Source organism: Panthera tigris, chromosome D2 (genome assembly GCF_018350195.1).
Source record: "Panthera tigris isolate Pti1 chromosome D2, P.tigris_Pti1_mat1.1, whole genome shotgun sequence".
NCBI classification, from domain to species: domain Eukaryota; kingdom Metazoa; phylum Chordata; class Mammalia; order Carnivora; family Felidae; genus Panthera; species Panthera tigris.
Window position 1 is genome coordinate 55764580 of NC_056670.1, and position 21849 is coordinate 55786428.

Genomic DNA, 21849 nt, shown 5'->3' on the forward strand with positions numbered 1-21849 from the left:
GCGCCTGGATGGCTCAGTTATATTAAGCATCTGGCTTCTGCTCAGGTCATGATCTCATGGTTCATGAGTTCGAGTCCCACATCATGTAAGCACGAGCCCCAATTTGGGTAATCTCATGCCCTGCCTCCAGTGAGCCCTGCTTCTCTTTCCCTCTCCCTCTCTCTCTGCCCCTCGTGGGATTTTGCTCTCTCTGCCCCAGCTCACTTGCACTCTCTCTAGAAAAAAAAAAAAAGTTTACTGATGTGTAAAATTCAAAATATCTGTAAGCCAATTTTCATTGGAATATCTGAGCCAACTCTTCATTTTGCCAAGTACAGAAAAGGTGAAGTGATTTGCACAAGTTTCCATGGCATGGTAGCTTATTTGATGAGACACAGAAGTAACCGTAAAGGAAAAGATTGATAAACTAGAGTACACTAAACGTAAGAAATTCTGCTCACAAAAAAGACACCACAATGAGCACTAAGAGGCAAGCAGGAGTGAGAGAAGATATTTGCAATACATAAAACTAACAAAGTATGGCAGAGTATATAAAGAAATCCTACACATCTAGGAACAAGGCAGACAATCCAATAAGAATGGGCAAGACACCTGAACAGGCACTTCACCAAAGTGAATATTCAAATGGCCAATTAACATATGGATGCTAATAACTGATGCTCAATCTCATTAATCAACAGAGAAATGCAAATTAAACCCACAGTGAAGTGCTACTATGCACCTACCAGAATGGCTGAAATTAGAAAGACTAGCAATACTCAACATTGGTCAGGATGTGGAGCCACTGGCCACATATGCAACTGGAGGGAGGAGCAACTGATACGCTCACTTTTGTGTGGTGGTTTCTAGTAAAACTGAATGTATGCCTTTTCTGTAGTCCAATCCACTTCTGGGTATATACTCTACAGAGATGTATACTTATATGCATAAAAGACAAATATGGTAATGTTCATAATAGCCAAATATTGGAAATGATGTCATATACATCAACAGCAGAGTGGATAAATAAATTGTGCTATATTGGTATCATGAAATCATACAATATCCAACTGTATACAGTAATGAAAACAAGCAAACTACTGCTACATGCAACAGCATGTATGGTCTAAATTGAGAGAAAGACTCCAGACACACACGGAGGAGCATTTTGCATGATCCCATTTAGAAGTTCAAAACCAGGCTTTGCTAATATACAGTATTAGAACTTGGGATAACAGTTATCATGGTGGGGGTAACTGAGAGTGGGCATACGGGGTTTGGTAATATTCTGATTTTTTTTTTAATTTGTTAAATGTTTTTATTTATTTTTGAGACAGAGAGAGACAGAGCATGAGCAGGGGAGGGGCAAAGAGAGAGGGAGACACAGAATCGGAAGCAGGTTCCAGGCTCCGAGCTGTCAGCACAGAGCCCGACACGGGGCTCAAACTCATGGACTGTGAGATCATGACCTGAGCCAAAGTCGGATGCTTAACTGACTGAGCCACCCAGGCGCCCCTGATTTTTTTGTATCAGAAGAGAATTTACATGAATGTCTTCACTGTGTCATAATTCATTATCTGTGCACTTATAATTTGTACGCTCTTCTGTATGTATGTTATTCTTTTTTTCTTCTTTTTTTTTAAATTTTGTTTTTTTTAATTTACATCCAAATTAGTTAGCATATATATATATGTATGTTATTCTTGATTGGTTTACTAAAAAATAGAAACTGCTCCTGGAATGCAGAGCAAAGAGAGCACAAAGACTGAGAAGGTGTCACTGCAGAGAAAATAACTCAGTGCTGACTCTGGGCCTGCACTTCCAGTCACGGGAGTTAATACATCGTACCTGCCCACAGAGGCCACTCCTGGGACACAGGCTGAGACCCGGTGGTAAGGCTGCGAAAAGGGAACTGGTGGCCTGAGGAGGAAAAGGAAACCGAGTTTGGAAACTGTTGTAAGCAACCTGGTGCTCATTACCAGGGGTCTAGATGTGGGGACAGTCACTGAGAGAAGACATAGAAAATGTTGGTTAAAGTCTGGTCTTACTTTACCTATGACGCTTTACCTATGACACTGAGCAGGGATTTAACCTCTCTGAGTGACCATTTCATATTCTGTGAAGTGGTGATAATACTGAACCCATCGGGCTACCCTGAGGATTCAATATAAAAGTGTGTGTTTATGTCAAAATATGTACAACTCCAAAAATGTTAGTGGTACCTTGCGAAGGGTGTGGTGGTGCACCTTTGTCACCAGAGGGGGCTCTGCAAACAGCCAGTTAAAACTGAAACCCTAGAGAGAGGCAGCGATACCAGCTGAGCGGGCGAAGATTTTGCAGATCAGATTGCGAGATGAAGAAGCCCAGGCGGGCAGCAGTCTTCCCATCCTTTTCCCTTACAGCAGACACCTGCTGGCCTCCAAACTGAGTCTGCTACATTAATGTTTATTTTTGAGAGAGACAGAGACAGAGAGAGACAGAGCTCGAGTGGGGCAGAGAGAGAGGGAGACACAGAATCCAAAGCAGGCTCCGGGCCCTGAGATGTCAGCACAAAACTTGAACTCACACATTGCAAGATCATGACCTGAGTCGAAGTTGGACGCTTAACCGACCGAGCCACCCAGGCGCCCCCGAGTCTGCTGAATTATAACTGGGTACGGCCTCTGGACGAACGAACTGTCTGGAATGGGCCGGGCCTCCATCCGGAAGCATGCGCTCAGAGCCTCCTCTGGAAGATGGTGTCAGGAGAAGGGACGCGAGGCATCCAGAGGGCCTGAGCGTACTTTCTCACATTCTGCACAACCACCTTTCACCCTTCTTATGAAGGACTAACTTTGCTGTCCATGAATTCCAACACCATCCTCCACCCAGAGGAATTAATTAGCCTTCTCCGTGATAATCCATACAATTTGTGGCTCATAAGGACCACACGCATTTGTAGAATGGGCCCTGTGCTTAGACCCTCTGGGTTAGAATCCAAGTACTACCACTTGCTGTCTGACCTTGAGCAAGTCACCTTACTCTCTACGCCTCAGTTTCCCTGAGCTATAAAATGCCAACGCATAGGGTTTATGAGAACTAAGTAAGATGATATGTGTAAAGTGCTTATTAGCACACTGCCTGGCACTTGGTGAGAAAGCAATAAATGTGAGCTCGCTATTATCCCAAAGCCCTTCTCGAGTTCCCAAACGCCTTCTAACCTATTATGTAACTGGGGAGGACAGAGCGGTATCCTCATTTCACAGATGGGGAAACGTGATTCCAACGGGTTCAACAACACCCCCCGGTGTCCTACAGTTGGTCGATGGGCAAAAGCCAAGAGATCCAACCCTTAGCTGAGGAGCTCCCTCCTAACCACCGCTCTCAAAATTGTCTGGGAAGTTCGTGTGGAGGGCCGGGGGCTGCCGCACCCAAAGCACTCAGCCAAGGCCAACAGGAAAGCCATTTTTAGTCAACCAGGCTGTTATCTGTTATGACACTGGACAGGAGGAAAGGGAAGTTGAGGCTTAGCCTCTTGCCCCAAACCAAGAGGAAGCAGATGGATGATTTGGGTGTTTAACTTGGGGCTCGAGTTCTGGGAGAGGAGGAAGGCTTTGTTGCCCTGGGGAGCACATGGTGAGCAAGGCAGTGAGTGGGCTTACAGCCGCTCTGGAGGATTGTCCTAACTGCCGGAGCTGTGTCAAAGCCCAGACTTCGGATGTAGGCGAGTCTGTGTTCGGAGCCACATCCCAGGTGTGACTGGGGCCAGGTGACTGAACTTTCCGAGCCACAGTTTCCTCATCTGAAAATGGGGCTGCTGTTCTGAGGCTAAAATGAGATAATACATGCAGAAAGCTTAGCCCCGGGCCCGGCACATTGCCGTGACAGTAGGCTGCGCGTCCCTCAGCTTCTGGCGCATTAACACTCCATTTGGCCAAAGACGAGCTTTTAAGAAGAGCTTGCTTTTTCTAGACTAAGTCTGGGGGGATGGGCAGATGGCCTGGTGCACAAAACGGGACCCAGACTATGAAAAGGACTGAAGTCTGGGCATGGTGGAAGTGCTCTTACTCAAAGTGGGGCCTGCCCCCGGGGTGGAGTCCACCCTTGTTTGCCACGTGACAGTAGGTGTCCATGATAGGCAGAAGGGAATATGGGTGAGCAGAGACCATGTGATTGCCACTCTAACCTGGCTTCCTGATGCCCCCAGATTCATTCTTACTCCAGAATTAGGCATTTACCCGCTTACTACTTCCAACCCCCCATTCGTGTCAGGGCCTCTGTATCAGGAATGAATTATGCACAGCTGCTGTGACAGAGACCCCAAGAGACTGGCTTCATTAAACACACAGGATTAATTCTCCACATGCAGCAAATCAGGAGGTAGGTGGGCAAATCCAGGCTAATATGGTGGCTCCGCAGGGTCTTCAGGGTCCTGGGCTTCCTTTCTCTTTTTGCTTCACCCTCCATGGTGCGTGACTTCCGTCCTCAGTGTCACCTCATACTCCAAAGATGGACTGCAGGAGCTCCGACCATCACATTTACAACCCAGGCCTAGATTGAGTAAGATGAAAGCAAGGAAGAGCCAAGAGGGCACTCCCAGCCAAGTCAGCTCCCTTTAAGCCAGTTCGGCTCACATCTGATTGGCCAGAATTTAGTAATTTGGCCAAACTTCACTGCAGAGGGGCTGAGAAATGTAGCCTTTTAGTGGGGAACATTGCAGCCCCCCCCCCCCCCCGGGGGCGTTCTATTGCTAAGGTAGAAGGGAAGAACTCATGGAGTAAGCAATGAGCAGCCTCTGGAGCTCAGCTAGTTGTTGGGAAGACTGGGTCTAAACAATTTTTTTCAGTTTATTTATTTTTGAGAGAGAGAAATGGCCGGGGGGGGGGGGGATGAGTTGGGAAGGAGCAGAGAGAGGAGACAGAGAATCCCAAGCAGGCTCTGCACTGTCAGCACAGAGCCCAATGTGGGATTCGAACTCAAGGAATCTTGAGATCATGACCGGAGCCAAAGACAAGAGTCAGACACTCAACCGACTGAGCCACGCAGGCGCCCCTGGTTCTAAACAATTTAACTCAGTTACATGCCCACAAGTTACTCCTTGAGCACTAATTACTTGCAAGACACTGTGCTAAGCAAGCACACAGAGGTACATAAAGATGCTTAAAGACTCTTGTTCTGCTCTTAAGAAACTTACAGCTTAGCAGTGCAGACACAAGCACAAAGCCAACAATTCGGTCTCCTCCCTTGTAGATCGAGGATGTTGTACCTGGTTCTCTCCAGGACCTTGGAACTTTCATGCTCACTGAAGCTCAAGTCATAGAACTGCAGTTTGCTTCTCTGCCTCCTCCCTGACTGTGGACCCCCTGAGGACAGGGGGCATGTCTGGTCCACTCTTGTGTCATTGGAGCCTACCTCAGTGTCTGGCATATAGCACAATACATCTACTTGCCAAATGAATACATGACATAATCAGAGGTCAGCTGGAGGCACAAGAGAGGTTCAAGTAAAGCTTTGGGGGACCAAGAAGACACCCTTACCTTGGGTGGCTGTCAGAGGGACACCTTTGATTAGGAGGCGACTTTCCAAAAGTGAAACTGGCAGAGTAGATTGGGAGCAGATCCTAAGGACATTGAGGGTCTGGAAGAAGAGTCTGGATCTTAATAGAGAGCTTTTGAACGTTGCAATCTGGGAAAATACTTTATGCGGCTTGTACTTTGGGAGTACTGGTCCTCCATTTATTCAGCCGGCACACATTACCATTGAGTGTATTGGGCATTGCGGTGGGGACGAGGAGAGGGAATTAACATTTAATGGATGTCTCTGTGTCAGGGACTCTTGGTAGTAATAATAGCAACAACTACCATTTATTACTCCTTGCAGAGCTGGGCACTATGCCAGCAACTTGGGTGCACGATTCTGCTGAGTCCTCACACCCACTCTGTGCAGTAGGTGCTGCCAGTTTTTGGAAACTGTAAGATTACTTCTTTATTGCTAAGGAATCCAATTCTATGACTGTCGTGAAGCCCGGGCCAGGTTAACAGTGACTCGTCCTGGAGGTAATTCCACCCCATTCTGGACTTTGTGGATAGAACCACTGTCTCCTCCCTCTCCTTCAACTGAAAACCAGACTCGTGAGGTCTCCATCCCTGCCCTTCTGTTCCTGGAAGGTGCCAAGTACGGTTACCCACGTTTTACAAGAGGGGAAACCAAGGCTGGGAAATGTCAAGTAACTGGCTTAAGTTCTCAACAGCATTAAGTGGTAGAGTTGGAAGTGTAACTTACTTTGGTTCCTAGGTCCTGTCACACCCATCCGGTCACAAGGAGATAAAAGCAGGCCTAGTCCTGTGCAGCGCTCACAGGCCAGCTGGAGCGGCAGCAAAGGCACCTGGCGGTGACGATCAGTGCAGTCGTCCAGGTACCCCCAGGAGCCGTGGGAGCCCCAAGCGTGGCAGGGTGTGGTCAGGCCTAGGAGGAGAGTCGGGGACAACTTTCGGGTAAGGTGACTGTCTTAGTCTGTTTGGGCTGCTTATAAACAGAGATTTGTTTTTCACCATCCTGGAGACTAGGATGCCCAAGATCAAGGTGCAGGCAGAGGTGCCTGGGTGGCTCAGTCAGTTAAGTCTCCGACTCTTGCTTTTGGCTTGGGTGATGATCTCACTATCCAAGGGTTTGAGCCCCGCATTGGGCTCCACGCCGACAATGTGGAGTCTGCTTGGGATTCTCTCTCTCTCTCTCTCTCTCTCTCTCTCTCTCTCTCTCTCTCTCTGTCTCTCTCCCTCTCTCCCCCTCCCCCCCCCCAAAATAAATAAATTAACATTTAAAAAAATCAGGGGGCAGGCAGATTCAGCATCAAGTAAGGGTCATTTCCTGATTCATAGACTCTCTCTTCTTGCTGTGTCCTCACACGGCAGAAGGTCCTAGGGAGTTCTGTGGTGTCTCTTGTGTGTGTGTGTGTGTGTGTGTGTTGTCCCCTTTATAAGGCACCAATCCCAGTCATGAGGGCTCTATCCTCATGACCTAATCACCTCCCATAGGCCCCACCTTGCAATGTCATACATTGGGGGTTTGGATTTAAACATGAACTTGGGGAAGAGGGACCTAAACATTCAGCCCATTGCAGTGATGTTGGAGCTGAATCATGCAGGACGAGTCGGAATGGACCAGAAAGGTGTTGGCGGAGGCACAGCCACAGGGGAAGAGCAACTGCAAAGGCACAGGGGCCAGCAAGAGCGTGAGATGTTCGCTCTAGAGTCAGGCAAGACTGGAGTCACCGGGGCCAGTGAGAGACCACTGCACTGGCGCAGGCAAGAACAGAGGGGCTCTGACACAGAGGCTGTGGCGGTGGGGCAGAGAGGAGGTGATGGATTGGAAAATGTATTTAGGAGGTAGAATGGGCAGCACTCACTGGTTGACCAGTTATGAGGGGTGAGCAGGGTTGCTGTACACAGTTGTGCAAATTGTGGACTGTTTCATTTCCCAGCTGAGGGATTGGAAATCCAGTCCTCGTTGGGCCCTGTCTAGAAGAGCTGGCTTTTTTCTAATTCACCAATGACACTGGAGCAATGGCCCCAGAAGTGAGGCTAAATTACTGCCAGGAAGGGGATATTTCAGAACATGTGTCTATGGAAGAGGCCACTTCTTAATGTCTGAAACAAAAAGCTGAATCTATTACTCACTTAAGCCGAGCAGAGCAATGCCTGAAAGGTGCGATCTCTTCGAGGGGAACTAGGACCTTCTATAAGGTGCTTGGAGGGGTGAAGGTCAGTGATGGACAAAGAGGAGGCAAAGTGTGGCCGTTGCTGATTGGCTGGCTCACAGAAGTGTGGTCACTGAGGCAAATTGTCATTGTTCAGTAAAACAGAGATGAACTGTCATCCATTAAATGGTTTAAAACCCTGCGCGATGGATACTCGTTGCCATGGCAACAGGACAATCTTTGGAAAATGAGAACATCTTTCCCCCCCTCAAGTGACTGCTAGCTCAAACCATTCCCCTTCCCAAGGGCGTTTCACTTTAACAGTGAAACCAGTGAAACCATGTTTGCTCAAGAGGATATATCTTCAGAGGATCTAGAGGCTGTTAGGGTGAGACACCTGCCTGGTCCAGGCTGTGGCAGGAAGGTCTGGTGTCCATCACCTCCCTCCAAGGTCCTGGGGCTGGGGGTTCCCAGACGGGGATCAGGGAGAAAAATTGGTTGCCAGCCCAGGAAGGCCCTGGCCTCGGGGTCACATGTGAAGCCAGAAATGGGACCTAGGAGCCTGACTCCCAGTCACTTGCCTGGAAGGAGATGTGAGGTGCCTGTGGACAGAGTTTGGGGCCTGAGGCCAGACCTCAAAGTTTTTGTCCCTGCTGCCCCTGAGGCCTCGCCTTCACCCCACCTTTAAGTCTCTCAGTTGCCTCAGTAAGAACCACTGCGCTGGCCCAACCACACCCTGAGGGGCATCCCTGGAGCAGCCTGAGGAGATTCGGAGCCGCCCCAGAACTGCTTCCTGGCTTCAGCTTCCTGAGCTCTCCACCCACACCCCCTTCCCTGCCCTTGAGCGATGACTCTTGTGGGGGGGGGGGGTAGGCTCTCACGGATTTTTTTAAGCAGACTTATTGAGATATAATTCACATACCATCCACTTCACCCATTTAAATTACATAATTGAATGTTTTTAGTTCACTTCACAGATATGTGCAACCATCACCACAGCTAATTTTAGAACATTTGGCCACCTCACAGAGAAACTCCATACACCTTATTTCTCAGCTCCCAAGCCCCCAGCACTAGGCAAGCACTAATCGACTTCCAGTCTCTATAGATTTACCTGTTCTGGACATTTCACAGAAATGGAATCCTACATCGTGTCACCTTTTGTGTCTGCATATTGTTTCCAAGTTTCATCTAGGTTGGCATGCACCAGTGTTTCATTCTTTTTATGGCCGCAGTATGGACATACTACACATTTATCCACTCAGCACTTGATGGACATTGGGTTGTTTCCACCTTTGGGCTTTTGTGAATAAGGCTTTTATACACATTTGTGTATGAATTTTTGTGTGGACATTTGCTTTTGTTTCTCTTGCGTAAACACCTGGCAGTGAAATCCTGCCTCATGTGGTAACTCTGAGTTTAACCACTTGAACTCATGTGGGTTTCTGATTGTTGTTCTTTTTTGTCCACATTGTTTAGGCTGGACACCCCCGAGCTGGCTCCTATTGTCACCTCTGGGAGACAGGCATTTCTTCCACTGCACTCAGAAGTAATGGCAGCCACCGGCTCCCCTGCTCTACCCCCATCAAAATCCTTAGCAGGCATATTAGAAACCTGGTCACCTTGCCCTTGGCTGACAGGTACCTCTAATAGCTTTCCTCGGTCGGTCAGTAAGGAGACACTAGTGCACCCATAAAAACATTTCTGACAAATTTATAGAATGTCCTTGCACGGTCCTTAGAATACATCCCTCAGATCTCATACGGCTGGTTGACCCAGGGCCCCTGCTGTCACTCTGAAATCCCTCATGGCATTCAGACAGAAGCCACGCTGCCCACGGGCTGTCCAGCTGTGACTTAGCATCCCGGCGTCAGCGACACAAAGGCAAGGACTGCTCTGACGAGTGATCTTGGCTCGAGAATTCCTCAACAGCCTTACTGAATTTCCTCAGAAATGTACTGCAGTCCAGATGCTTCCACCCACACAACCTTCCTTTCCTCCTTCCTTCAAGAGGGTCACGCCTATTCTGTCAGCCTGTCACCTCCCCATCCTCTGTCTCAGGCATTTCCCCTAATACATTTTATGCAAATCCTGTCTCACAACTGCTTCTCAGAGATCCTGTATTAACTAATACCGCTGATCTCTGAGTCATTCACTAAACTTAATGTGAACTATTCCAAATAGTAAAATGTCTGCCTGTTTTGTACTTAGAATTTTTTTTTCAACGTTTTTTATTTATTTTTGGGACAGAGAGAGACAGAGCATGAACGGGGGAGGGGCAGAGAGAGAGGGAGACACAGAATCGGAAACAGGCTCCAGGCTCCGAGCCATCAGCCCAGAGCCCGACGCGGGGCTCGAACTCACGGACCGCGAGATCGTGACCTGGCTAAAGTCGGACGCTTAACCGACTGCGCCACCCAGGCGCCCCTGTACTTAGAATTTAATCCAAAGAAATAGACTAGGAAAATAGTTCTATGGAAGTGAGGTAGAGGGTCAAAAAAGTTTGCTCATTGAGCAGTTTTGTTATCATAGTTCCCACCTGCAGGGCCTAGAGGCAGAGGGCACCTCTCATGGTTTTAGAGACCAGAGGAGTTCCAGAATCCAGAGAGAAGGGCTTGTGCCATCGCTGGGCCAGACACTCAGGTCTGAGGCCGGGTTTTGTTTTGTTTTTTAATGTCTATTTTCATTTATTTGGGGGGGAGGGGCAGAGAGAGAGAGGACTCCAGGCAGGCTCCGCGCTGCCAGCACAGAGCCTGACATGGAGCTCGAACTCACAAATGGTGAGATCATGACCTGAGCTGATATCAAGAATCAGACGCTTCACCGACTAAGCCACCCAGGCGCCCCTGAGGCTAGGTTTTGAGGACAGAGAAGGAAGGGTGTAAGAAGTCACAAGTCCACAGTAATGGTGTCCTCTCTCTTTTCCAGCCACGCTAATTCCTGCTGTAGGTTGTCAGATGGTGACCGCAGGGGGCCGGAGCATGTGCTTCCGCTTCCGCCTCCGCCCTCCTTGAAGCACTTCTTTCCTTACAGGCTCGGTCGCTCAGTTGCTCAGTCTTGAGGCGTTAGCTACAGTCACCTGGACTCACTCTCTGAGGCAGAAATCCTCTCTTTTTCAGATAGCAGCCAGCCGAGCTGGCGAGCGGGGGACATCTGAACATCAGGGGATGAATTTGCAAGGTGTGCAACAAGTAAGGACATGGGGTGTCCTGCCAGGGAGCCTTGTGGGCTGAATGGGGAGCCTACTTCCAGCCAGCAGAAAACTTGGCTTGCCGCACTGCAATTCTAAATTGGGTCCTTCACCGAAAGAGCGGGCCTTGATAAGGAAGTTATGCTACTGTGGAAAAAATAAATAGGGAGGGAAGACTGAGAGAGTCCTTTATTGTTTTAAGGGACAGTGCAGGATAATAGGGCTGTGCCCGTCGATTATCCTTATCTGAGTTTTTGTAACCGCTTAACCAACAAGCTGATTGGGTGACAGCTGTTACAGTCTTGGGAGTTTCCCCAGGCCTGGGGAATTAAAGGACTGTGCTGGAAGGGAAGCTATTTTTTTCGTAAGAGTTTCAGGGTTTCCAGGCTGACTGGAGGCCTCAGGAGGAGATGAGGGCTCATCATTGATGAGGGCCCCTGGCCCAGGCGATGACAGATGAGAAGAGTCTGGAGTGCAGATCCCCAGCCCCACACTCCGCCCAGGAAAAGGGTCTTACTTGGCCACAGTTGCTCCCCTCAGGGCAGAAAGTGAGGGCAGTGGCCTGGTTAGGAGCTGTGCTCCTGGTTAGGTCCCTGAGGTTCCTCCTGGAGCTGGACCCCAGCTGCAATCAGCCCCTCACTCCTGCTTTGTTGTCGGGGTGTACCAATTCTCTCCTGCCTCCACCCAGTTCTTTAGAAGGGTCCAGGAGTCAGCCCTGACAAACGTCTGTGCGTTAGTGTTCAGTAGAGATAACAATTAAGATTAAAAAAAAATAGTAAGTAGTCAAGGCCCAAACCCACTGGTTTATCCTTACCTTTTACTGACATTCGAGAGATCTCCTTGGTTTGACAGACACTAAGCTTCTTCCCAGATTTGTGGTGCTGTGATTAAAGCCGAGTGAATCCCCATTTCTGCCTAGGAATTCTGGCTTCCAGCTGCAAAGCTTTCGAGGTCTTCCCACAATGCCCCCCATCTGCCTCGCTCTCCAGATCTCTCCAGGCTCCCGCCTCTCTTCCTGACACTGCAAGCTCCAACTTTGGGGCCCTTCCCTGTGGATCACCTCTAATTTCTCACTGACAAGTCTGGTCCCCTGCTCATCTCCTGCTCTTTTGGAATGTCTCACCTCACTTTTCTCCACTGTCACATGTGAATTAGGGGTAGCAGGAGGTAGGGAGTTGTAGTGGAGGATTTTCGAGGTCTCTCTCAGCCCTGACATTCAGGGGGTCTACCAAGGGCAAAGGCATCACATAAGTGTGTGTGTGTGTGTGTGTGTGTGTGTGTGTGTGTGGTGTGTGTGGGGTTTTGTAAAATATAGTTAAGGCGTGGCTCCTGTCCTCAAGGAGTTTCTAGTTGAGTTGATCTGATGCGTACATAAAAAGCTTCTGATGATTTAAGGAAGGTATCCTATAAGTGAGGTGCATAAAGTTATCAGAGTTCCCCAGAATTTCAAGGAAATGAGAGATTCCCTCTGGAGGCAGAGGAGGGTGTTGGTGAAGGAATAAAATAGGATTCCCCAGGCTCTTTCCCAAGGCTGGCGGTACAGATGGCTTTGGCCTCCTGCCCAAAGTAGCCTAGTTATCTGCCTAGTCCCCATCCCGTGGGTAAGCCATCTCCTACTAGATATCCTGCTGGAAGGGAAATCTGTCCATGGATCCCCAGACTCATACCCTTTGAATTGGTGCCCTTTATTAAAATCTTTTTTGCCTTCTTTATAAATGTATTACTTATTTTAGAGAGAGAGTGCAAGTGGGGGAGTGACAGAGGGGGACATAAGATCTGAAGCAGGCTCTGCACTGACAGCAGCAAGCCCAATGCAGGGCTGGAACCCATGAACCTGGAGATATAGCCTGAGTCAAAGTCAGATGTTCAACCGACTGAGCCACCCAGACACCCCAGATCTTTTTTGCCTTCTATTTTTTTTTAAATTTTGTTTTTGAGAGAGACAGACAGACAGACAGACAGAGACAGAGTGTGAGTGGGGGAGGGGCAGAGAGCGAGGGAGACACAGAATTGGAAGCAGGCTCCAGGCTCTGAGCTGTCAGCACAGAGACTGATGTGGGGCTCGAACTCACGAACCTTGAGATCATGACCTGAGCCGAAGTTGGACACTTAACCACTGAGCCACCCAGGCGCCCTGGTCTTTTTTGCCTTCTTGATCATCCTGCTAATAACATTTATTATCAATGTTAATAATATATTTATTGTTATTAGTATGACTATTTGTTAGACACAGTGCTAAGCGCTTCCCATGCATCATTTCACTTATTCCTTACAACAGTGTTTTAGGTGGCTATGAATATGATTATTATCCCAGTTTACAGATGGGGAAAATGAGGATGAGAAGTTGAGTGACCCATCTTACATCCCATGGGTAATCAGAAACAGAGACATTTTAACTCAGGTTTCTTCCTATTTATCTCCTACTCATTGCATAAATATGAGACCTCAACTACACAAAAGCACAGAAATCTTGAAGCAGAGAACAGGGGGAAGAGAAAGGGACATGGCAGGAGCCATGACTGGGAGTATGGATTAGGGCCAAGGCAGAGGGACAAAAAGTACAGTCTGAAAAGCCAAGGTTAAGGCTGGAAAAGCTCTCCCTGAGAGGGGCTGGGTGTCAGGATTGGGATGACCAAGAAGTAGGATCAGGCAGAGGGAGAACCTCCAAAGAGGGAGTCTTTCAAGGATCCCCATGTGGGCCATGCTGGGAGCTTGAACAGGAGGCCTTCAAAGGCAGTTCTCACTTTGCAGCCCTGAGATTCTGTGAACTCTGGGTGCAGCTTTTAGAGCTGGATCTCACCCCAGTCATCTCTCTGGTCACTGAATTCCATCTTCTCCCTGCTACAGAGGAGGGAGGCAAGAGCATTGTGATTAGAGTGCACCCAAGGCCATTGGACTGCTTGGGTTTGAATCTTGGTTTCTCCTCTACTTCCGAGCTGTGATTTTGGACAATTTATTTTTCTGGGTCTGAGCACACATTGATTTGGGAGCAAGCCTCAGCTTGAACCTTAAGTCCTGTAACCTTGGGCAATTTACCTCATGGCTTATTTCCTCATCAGTAAATAAAAAAATATAATAATACTTGCCTCATAGGATCATTATAAGGATAGGAGGATTAAATGTTTATGTTTGTAAAGCATTTATAACACTGTCTGGCATGTTTTTGTTTTTTTATTTTTATTTTTGACTGCATGTTAAAAACTTGTCTAGAATACGTTAAATGTAGCACACAGCACAATTTCATTGTTAGCTGTTTACATGTGGGTCTTCTTTGCGCTCCACTTGCTGCGAAGGGCAGAAAACAGATTCAATCCATCTTTGGCCGTAGCCCACTGACTGATTCCTGTTTGGTGCTCAATAAAGTGACCAGTTTGAAGTAAACCAGGAGACAGTAGCATGGGCAGCAGAGAGCTGCCCAGATAAGTAGATCTTAAACTACTGATTGAGTGTAGGGGAGGAACAAGCAGTGATTCTCCTCTTTCTGGAATATTTGAAGGGGCTCAGATACTGACTAGAGAGAGGCTATGAGACCCTTGAAGAGGTGGGACAAACAGCCCAGTGTTTATGTAAAGAGCAGGGATTTGGAACCAGTGATCAGAGCCAGTTCTCTTACGTGTAAAACAGATCAGTATCCAATAAAATGAGGTAACAATAGTAACGACTATTTACTGAGCACATTCCAAGTGGACAGGCACCAGCTAAGTATTTGTCATGTCCATTCACAAATGAGGCTGGGTGAGGTTAAGCGACCTGCCCAAAGACACAAAGCAATAAAATGGAAGAGTGAAGACTCGAACCGAGGTGTGACCTGGCGCACCTAAGCGCGATCCAAACAATAAGAGCCACTTTAAGACAATCGGCTTATGACTAGCGGCAACACAAGGAAAGCAGGGCTGCTCTTCAACGCCACCACCGGCACGCACGCCCCGGCGCGAGGTGAAAGTTCCGCCGCCTTTCGGAGCTTACGTGCGCTCCGTGACTGCCGCGGCTGACGAGGGGCCGGCGGACGAGACCGCATGCGCTCTGGCGCCCTCGAGCGCGCCCCTCCCCCACGGCGGCTGCAGCTCTGGCACGGGGCGCATGCGCACACCCGGCGGGCGGAGGACGGCCCAGAGCGAGTGGAAAGATTTGGAAGAGCAAGTGCGCGGGAGCTGGGCGGTGGAGTGCGAGCGCGCAGGCGCGGCTGGGGCCGGACAGCGACTCCGGAATCTCAGCGAGTCCCACTCTGCGTCGCACCCCGAGCCGCCACCATGGCCGCCTATAAGCTGGTGCTGATCAGGCACGGCGAGAGCGCTTGGAACCTGGAGAACCGCTTCAGCGGCTGGTACGACGCCGACTTGAGCCCTGCCGGGCACGAGGAGGCGAAGCGCGGCGGGCAGGCGCTGCGAGGTGAGGAACGGACCGGGGCGGGCTGTGGGTGGGGGCTGCGGAGGCTCGGGCGGGCGCCCCTGGTTGAGGGCCGCCTGGCTCGCCCCCGTACCCTCTCGGAGAGAGCTGACCTTGGGCTTCAGCTCTCCTGCAGTTTATTTTGCGGTTGGCAAAATGGTTTCAGGGTGTGTGTGCGGGGGGGGGGGTGGCTGTCGACTTGCTCAAGGTCACCCAGTGGTGTGATGGGCCACGCCGGGAAGAGGACTGGGGGCGGTCGCCCCGCAACCCACTGCATTCTCCACGACACCGCCTTGGCGAAATTCTCCTATTTACTAATCTGAGCATTCAGTAACTCGGGGACGGGTTATTAAATTGGATGGCCGGTGTCTTCCGGGAGCTGTAACCAAGCCTTTTCAAGAGGCTGCTGCGGATCCTCGTGAAGCGTCAGACCACACGCTTGTCCCTGGCTGTGGGGGAGTAACGCGGCGCTGGGCGGACAACAGGCCTCACGAAACCCACGTGCTTACGTAGGCCTTTGCTGTTCAGCAGCATCCCACGAGTCTTGTGCCCCAAATGCATCCACAAATGTAATTGAGTGAATGAATGAGTGAATGAATGAATAATTTGAGTTGTCCTCTGCACGATTCCATGAAGCAGATTATTATCCCCTTCCTTTCTTTCCCTCGCTGGCCCTCTTCTATAGCTGGGAAAAGTGAGGATTGCATAGATGACTTGTTCAAGGTCGTATCTCCTTATTCCTAGTCCATCCCGCTCGCTCCAATTCTGGGTTGAGTAACAGGTAGACGCCGGGCAAAGGTGGAAGTGGCAGTGAGATAAACTCGCCTACCCAGGCTTGCCCCCTGCGGCGAACAGCTCTTTGTGGTTTTGGAATGCTTTTTATAAGGAAGCATTCTCAGCTGCCAGCAACTCAGAGAATCCCTCTGTACTGAGGAGGTGCTTCCACTGATGTAATTAGGGCAGATCTTGCCCTGCGCTCTTCTAACCTCTGGACGTTGAAGCAGCCATTTGAAAGGGTCATTGATGCCTGATGTGGAACAGGTATTTGGCCTCAGGTTACTCTTTCTAGCTTCTTGCCTTCACCGTAGATCCTTTTGAATTGAAGCAAAGGTTTGGAAAGTGTAGGAAATGTAATCCTGCTGGCTGTGTGTTTGCTTTGAGATGGCTTGGTGTGACTTACATTTAGGAGAGGCTGGGAAAGGGAAAGAGCTGGGAAAGGAGGCCATTTTCTCTGGCAGGAAGAACTGTATGGGTCTGTGGTGGTTTGCTGATGACTAGCCCAGGACAAAGATAATTGCAGCTGTACCCTAAAAGAGTGATCAAATGGTTAAACTTGTAATCTCTTTAAAGTAGCAGACCCTATTTCAAGATTTTGTTGTTGTTGACTTATTTTTAGTAATCTCTACACCCAACGTGGGGCTGCAAGTCAAGGACCCCGAGATCAAGAGTTGCATGCTCCACCGACTGATCAGCCAGGCACCCCCTATGTCACTTTCTAAGTAAATGTTGGTAGCGTTAGTTTAAAAAAAAAAAATCCTATTTAAAAGATTAGTATCTGTTATGGGCATCACAAATGATTATACTAAACAAGACTAAAAACAGAAATCTGAATCGTGAAGACCATTGTGAATAATATAAAAAACCTAAATATATTAAATTCTTCAGAGCTTTAAATGATAGTAGGGTTTATAACCTCTTGAATCGTTTCAGGAGGGAGCTAGTGAGAACTGAGTTTCTCCATGCAGTCTTACTCCTGGGAGAGGATGAAGTCCACACCACATATCACACCATCCACCCCACACTTGGGAATATCCTAGGCTATGCTTTTATTTAATGGGGAAGTTCTCCTGAGTGGAACTGCTTTTCTTCTTGGGGACCTATTTGTGTATCCAACAGGAGGCACTCCATCACAAGGGGAAATAATAATTGCAGTGAAACAGCCAGTAGCTTTTCAGCATGGGAGATGAGGCTTGCACTTGCCAGTGACTCAGCCTTTTATTGGGGAGCCATTCCTCCCCTTATAGTTAGGGAGGAGATGGTAATGGAGTCTACTAGGACTTGAGGTTCAGTGATGAGATTTGATGAGATTTGTCATCTTTTCCCCTGTGGGTAGTGATGGGTTTCCTGGTGATTAATCCTCCCCTCCCCCATCAGCGTAGTTCTTATTGGCCTCATTCTCAGTTGAATGACTGGCAGAATTCACTTCACATTGCATGAATTACTGTTGGCAACCTCAGTATGAGGCAATACCCAGGAAAGTTTGTGCTGAATTTCAAAGAGGGCCCTGTAGCCTCATGGAGGAAAACACTACATAAAGGGCCATCTCCCTTTTAAAGTGGGAAGGGGGGATAATCTTCCACGAACTAAGAAGATTAATTGTTGGGGTGGTTGGGGCAACATAACTTGATTACTACGCCTTAATAACTACTGTGGACGAGGAGAGATTCGTGTCTAAATGAGTCAGACTGCACAGCATTTGCTCTTTCTGCTTTCTCCAGGGAGTGGCTTCTCCTGAACTTGGTCTAACAGTTGACCTAAGTGTGTACAGGTTGGCACTTGACTATAGCAGAAAGGCACTGTGGATTAAGAGACTGATGTGATTTCCACTACATAGTGAAAATACAATTTCATGCAATGTACTGAAGTTTTAATCAGCATCCTCTAAGAGCTCTTGCTGTGTCCTGATTGTTGGGTTTCAAATTGTTTTCCCGTAGACAAGAGGTTAGGTCTGAAATATATTTACTAGTATTGGGCAGAAGTGACTGTTTTAACTAAAATACAAACAGATCCTTAGGGTTTAGAATAATATGGAGGTAGCTAGAGATGGAGGTTATGAGTTGGATTTTGGAGTCACACAGCTTGGGTTTTAATCTCTCATTTAAAGCTGTGACCTTGGATGATTTGCTTAATCCCTCTAGTCTTTATTTTCCTCATCTGGTAAAATGGGTTGTAAGGATTATAATCTCAGGATTGTCATGAAGACTAAATAAAACGTATACAAAATAATTTGTATAGTGCTTGACAGATGGTAAGCCCTCCATAAATATTGGTGATTATTTAGTAAGAGATTCCAAGTTTTTAAGGATCCTTTTCTTGAAAGAATTGAAGCAGAAATAAATTCTTAAAATGGGTTTAACACAGCATTCTGGGGTTTAGGATAAGCAGCACAGATGGCATAGGTTAGCTCCCTGACAATACATTTAGGTCTTGGGTTAGATGAATTATTGGGGAACCACTGGAAAGTCCATTGTCAACTATAACATAAATCAACATATTTTGTCTTCTGTAAAGGTGGAATATTGTCTTTTTTTTCTAGGGTATACAAACTAGTTAAATTCAGATGTGAGAAAACTCTGGTTCCATAGTGGACCCGATTGGCTTATCACTTTGAATTTATGATTCCCAGATGCTGGCTATGAGTTTGACATCTGCTTCACCTCCGTGCAGAAGAGAGCAATTCGGACTCTCTGGACAGTGCTGGATGCCATTGACCAAATGTGGCTGCCTGTAGTGAGGACTTGGCGCCTCAATGAGCGGCACTATGGGGGTCTGACTGGCCTTAATAAAGCAGAAACTGCTGCCAAGCATGGTGAGGCCCAAGTAAAGATCTGGAGGCGTTCCTATGATGTCCCGCCACCTCCGATGGAACCCGACCATCCCTTCTACAGCAACATCAGTAAGGTATGGACAAATGGGGGTTTGGCTCATTCTGCCTAGGACCAGGGTGTTAGAACCTGGGCCTCACTCTTTCTTAGCTTTTAGTAGTGTCTGCTTGGTCCTATTGAGTTTTTTAATTTATGCTAGTTAATTGTTATTCTCCTTCTCCAAGGAATGGCCTTCACTTGTTAAAAAGATTTAGTTGATACTTGTTTACCTAAAAAGAAAGTATATCTTCTTTTTTGTATCTCCATTGCGATACCTTATAAAACCCATCCATAGTCGTAGGGCATTTAAAAAAAAATTTTTTTTAATGTTTATTTACTTTTGAGAGAGGGTAGGAGGGAGAGGGGGAGGGGCAGAGAGAGGGAGACAGAGAAATCAAGAGCACGCTCCAGGCTCTGGTCCGACAGCACAGAGCCCACATGGGGCTCGAACCCCACAAATTGTGAGATCGTGGCCTGAGCTGAAGTTGGACACTTAACTGACTGAGCCACCCAGGCGCCCCTTAGAGTTGTAGGGCCTTCTTATGCCAACTATTAAGATTAAGTGAATTGGGAAGAGCTTTATACCTACCTTTTTTCTTCTAAGTTCTGTTTCATTTGAACTGTTCATTTTCCCAATAGCGGGTAATGGTGGTAGGACGAGCAGCAAAATAATTCTTCTCCCTGTGACCAAACTCTCAGCTCCGTTCTGTGTCCTGGTGAAAGATCTTCACCTATCACTTTGATTCATACCTTAGGGGATGAGGAATGGGCAGAACAGATACAACTACTACTAATTGGTGAGCATGGATTTGTATTGTTTAGGATCGCAGGTATGCAGACCTCACTGAAGATCAGCTACCCTCCTGTGAGAGTCTGAAGGACACAATTGCCAGAGCTCTGCCCTTTTGGAATGAAGAAATAGTTCCCCAGATCAAGGAGGGGAAACGGGTCCTGATTGCAGCCCACGGCAACAGCCTTCGGGGCATTGTCAAGCATCTGGAGGGTATGTACATTTTTCAGGGGAACCCTCCAGGAGGGACACAGCAAAACTGCCACAAATCGGATTTATTTCATGCAAAAGAGATCTTCAGGGAAAGGCTGGACACATTGATAGTCCCTCAGTTTGCATCTTAAATTGGTTCACCTGAGGGCCTAGAGGCCTAGATGTGCTGATTTTTGTCAGACTGGATGGACTACACAGGACATTTGAGATGTGTATAGTCCTGCTTCACTGTGGGTTTCCAAACCCCACTTTGGGAGAGATATCTGCAGTATACCACCTTACATACTTTTTTTCTTTTCAGTGGCTGAGAACTAAGTATTGGAGGCATTCTTTGGGTGATTGATCTATAATACAGATTGTTACTGTTACTATAAATATCAGAAGGGGTGTCTTGTTTTAATTCCTACCAAAGTCCTTTGTCACCTGCAGGGGGGACATGGATTCGTGTCTAGCTTGGCTTATCATGGTGTGTATTTCCTTCAGGTCTTTCTGAAGAGGCTATCATGGAGCTGAACCTGCCAACAGGTATTCCCATGGTCTATGAATTGGACAAGAACTTGAAGCCCATCAAGCCCATGCAGTTCCTGGGGGATGAAGAGACCGTGCGTAAAGCCATGGAAGCTGTGGCTGCCCAGGGCAAGGCCAAAAAGTGAAGGCGAGCAGGCAGACTACTTTTCCAAGGACACCCTCCCTACCCATCCCGTTCCTCCACATTTCTTCCCTGCACATGTCACACTGACCACATCTGTAGGCATCTTAAGTTTTAGCTGCAGATGGGGACCAGTGGCTCCTAATTTTGTTTAGCCATTTGTCTCTTGCACCCACTCTCTTCATATAGTCTAGTCAGAATGGCACTTCTGGGGCATGAGTCTTCAGTCCCAAGCTGAGGGAAGACTTTTACCCAAAAGTAGAGAGTTAGTAACTCTGGTGTTTTTGCTACTGTTTATTGAGTTGGGGATAGGAAGGAACCATGCTAAGATGTGACCAGTGAGAAGTAAGAGAGCCTATTTGTGTTCCCAGGAGCCAGTCCTGTACTATTCTGTAGTCAGGTGACTGTCTGGGGGGGGCTCCAGTCATTCCAGTGAAAGAATCATTTCCCCTCTGACCCCAGAAGAGTTGGCTCCAGAAGACTGGGATCAATTTAAATGTTTTGTGTTGCATCTACTTTTACAAAAAGAAAAAAAAAAAAAGTATATATATATATATACATATATAAAATAATACAAACCAAAAACCCTTCTGGGGTTTCTAGTTGCGGTTGAAATATTCCCACATGCAGTCATCCCAAAATAAGCCATTCCTCACACCAACGTGGGAGAAGCCCCTTCCTTGACTTCTGAGGCCTAGGAGTTTATCCTGCTGTGTGTTTTAGAATCCCTCCCCTGCCTTAATGTTTTATGGCAGTGAAATGCCTCTTGATCACGTCCAAGCGTGTCTTTTACTGTATACGTTTCTGATCATGTTCCAGTTGCTTGGTCCTGCCACCTGGGCCCAGTACTCATTTTGAGCGTAACTATACTAAATCTTTTTTCCAGATCAGTATAATAAAGGAGTGATGTGCAATATCTTCTGTGTGATGTAGTAATCTCTCATTTGAGAAGATCAGCTTGAACATTAAACTGGGTGTATCTTACTAGGGTTTTCCACCTTAGGTTGGGGAGCTGAAGTATGGGGGTGGGCAGGTCTTCCTGGCTGAGCCCTCCATTCCTATTGCCTCTATAGCACTTGCTCAGTGTGCTGGCTGAATACTCCTTGAGTGGTCAAATTCTCAAACTCCATTATGCCTTCTTTTGAGTAAGGTAAAGGCTTGTTTACCTTACAAAAGCTAGCCTTTTTCTATTAGAAATCTGTAAACTTGGTGCCTGGGTGGCTCAGTTAAGCATCTGACTTCAGCTCAGGTCATGATTTTGAGGTTTGTGAGTTTGAGCCCCACATCAGACTCACTGCTGTCAGCCTGATTCAGATCCTTTGT

General features: G+C 47.6%; 1 protein-coding gene across 1 annotated transcript; it reads left to right on the forward strand.

Annotated features, from left to right (window-relative positions):
- The first annotated feature begins 14958 nt into the window (after nucleotides 1-14958).
- PGAM1 (phosphoglycerate mutase 1) lies at nucleotides 14959-21442 on the forward strand. Its single transcript, XM_042960789.1, has 4 exons — nucleotides 14959-15233; nucleotides 18637-18911; nucleotides 19697-19877; nucleotides 20361-21442. Exons 1-4 carry the CDS (start codon nucleotides 15095-15097, stop codon nucleotides 20528-20530), a joined length of 765 nt encoding a protein of 254 aa, XP_042816723.1. The 5' UTR covers nucleotides 14959-15094; the 3' UTR covers nucleotides 20531-21442.
- The last annotated feature ends 407 nt before the right edge of the window (nucleotides 21443-21849 follow it).

Coding starts and splice junctions, on each gene's coding strand:
- PGAM1 (XM_042960789.1), top strand. CDS start 15,095: ATGGCCGCCTATAAGCTGGTGCTGATCAGGCACGGCGAGAGCGCTTGG. Junction 15,234..18,636: donor CGGCGGGCAGGCGCTGCGAG/GTGAGGAACGGA, acceptor TATGATTCCCAG/ATGCTGGCTATGAGTTTGAC. Junction 19,878..20,360: donor CATTGTCAAGCATCTGGAGG/GTATGTACATTT, acceptor TATTTCCTTCAG/GTCTTTCTGAAGAGGCTATC.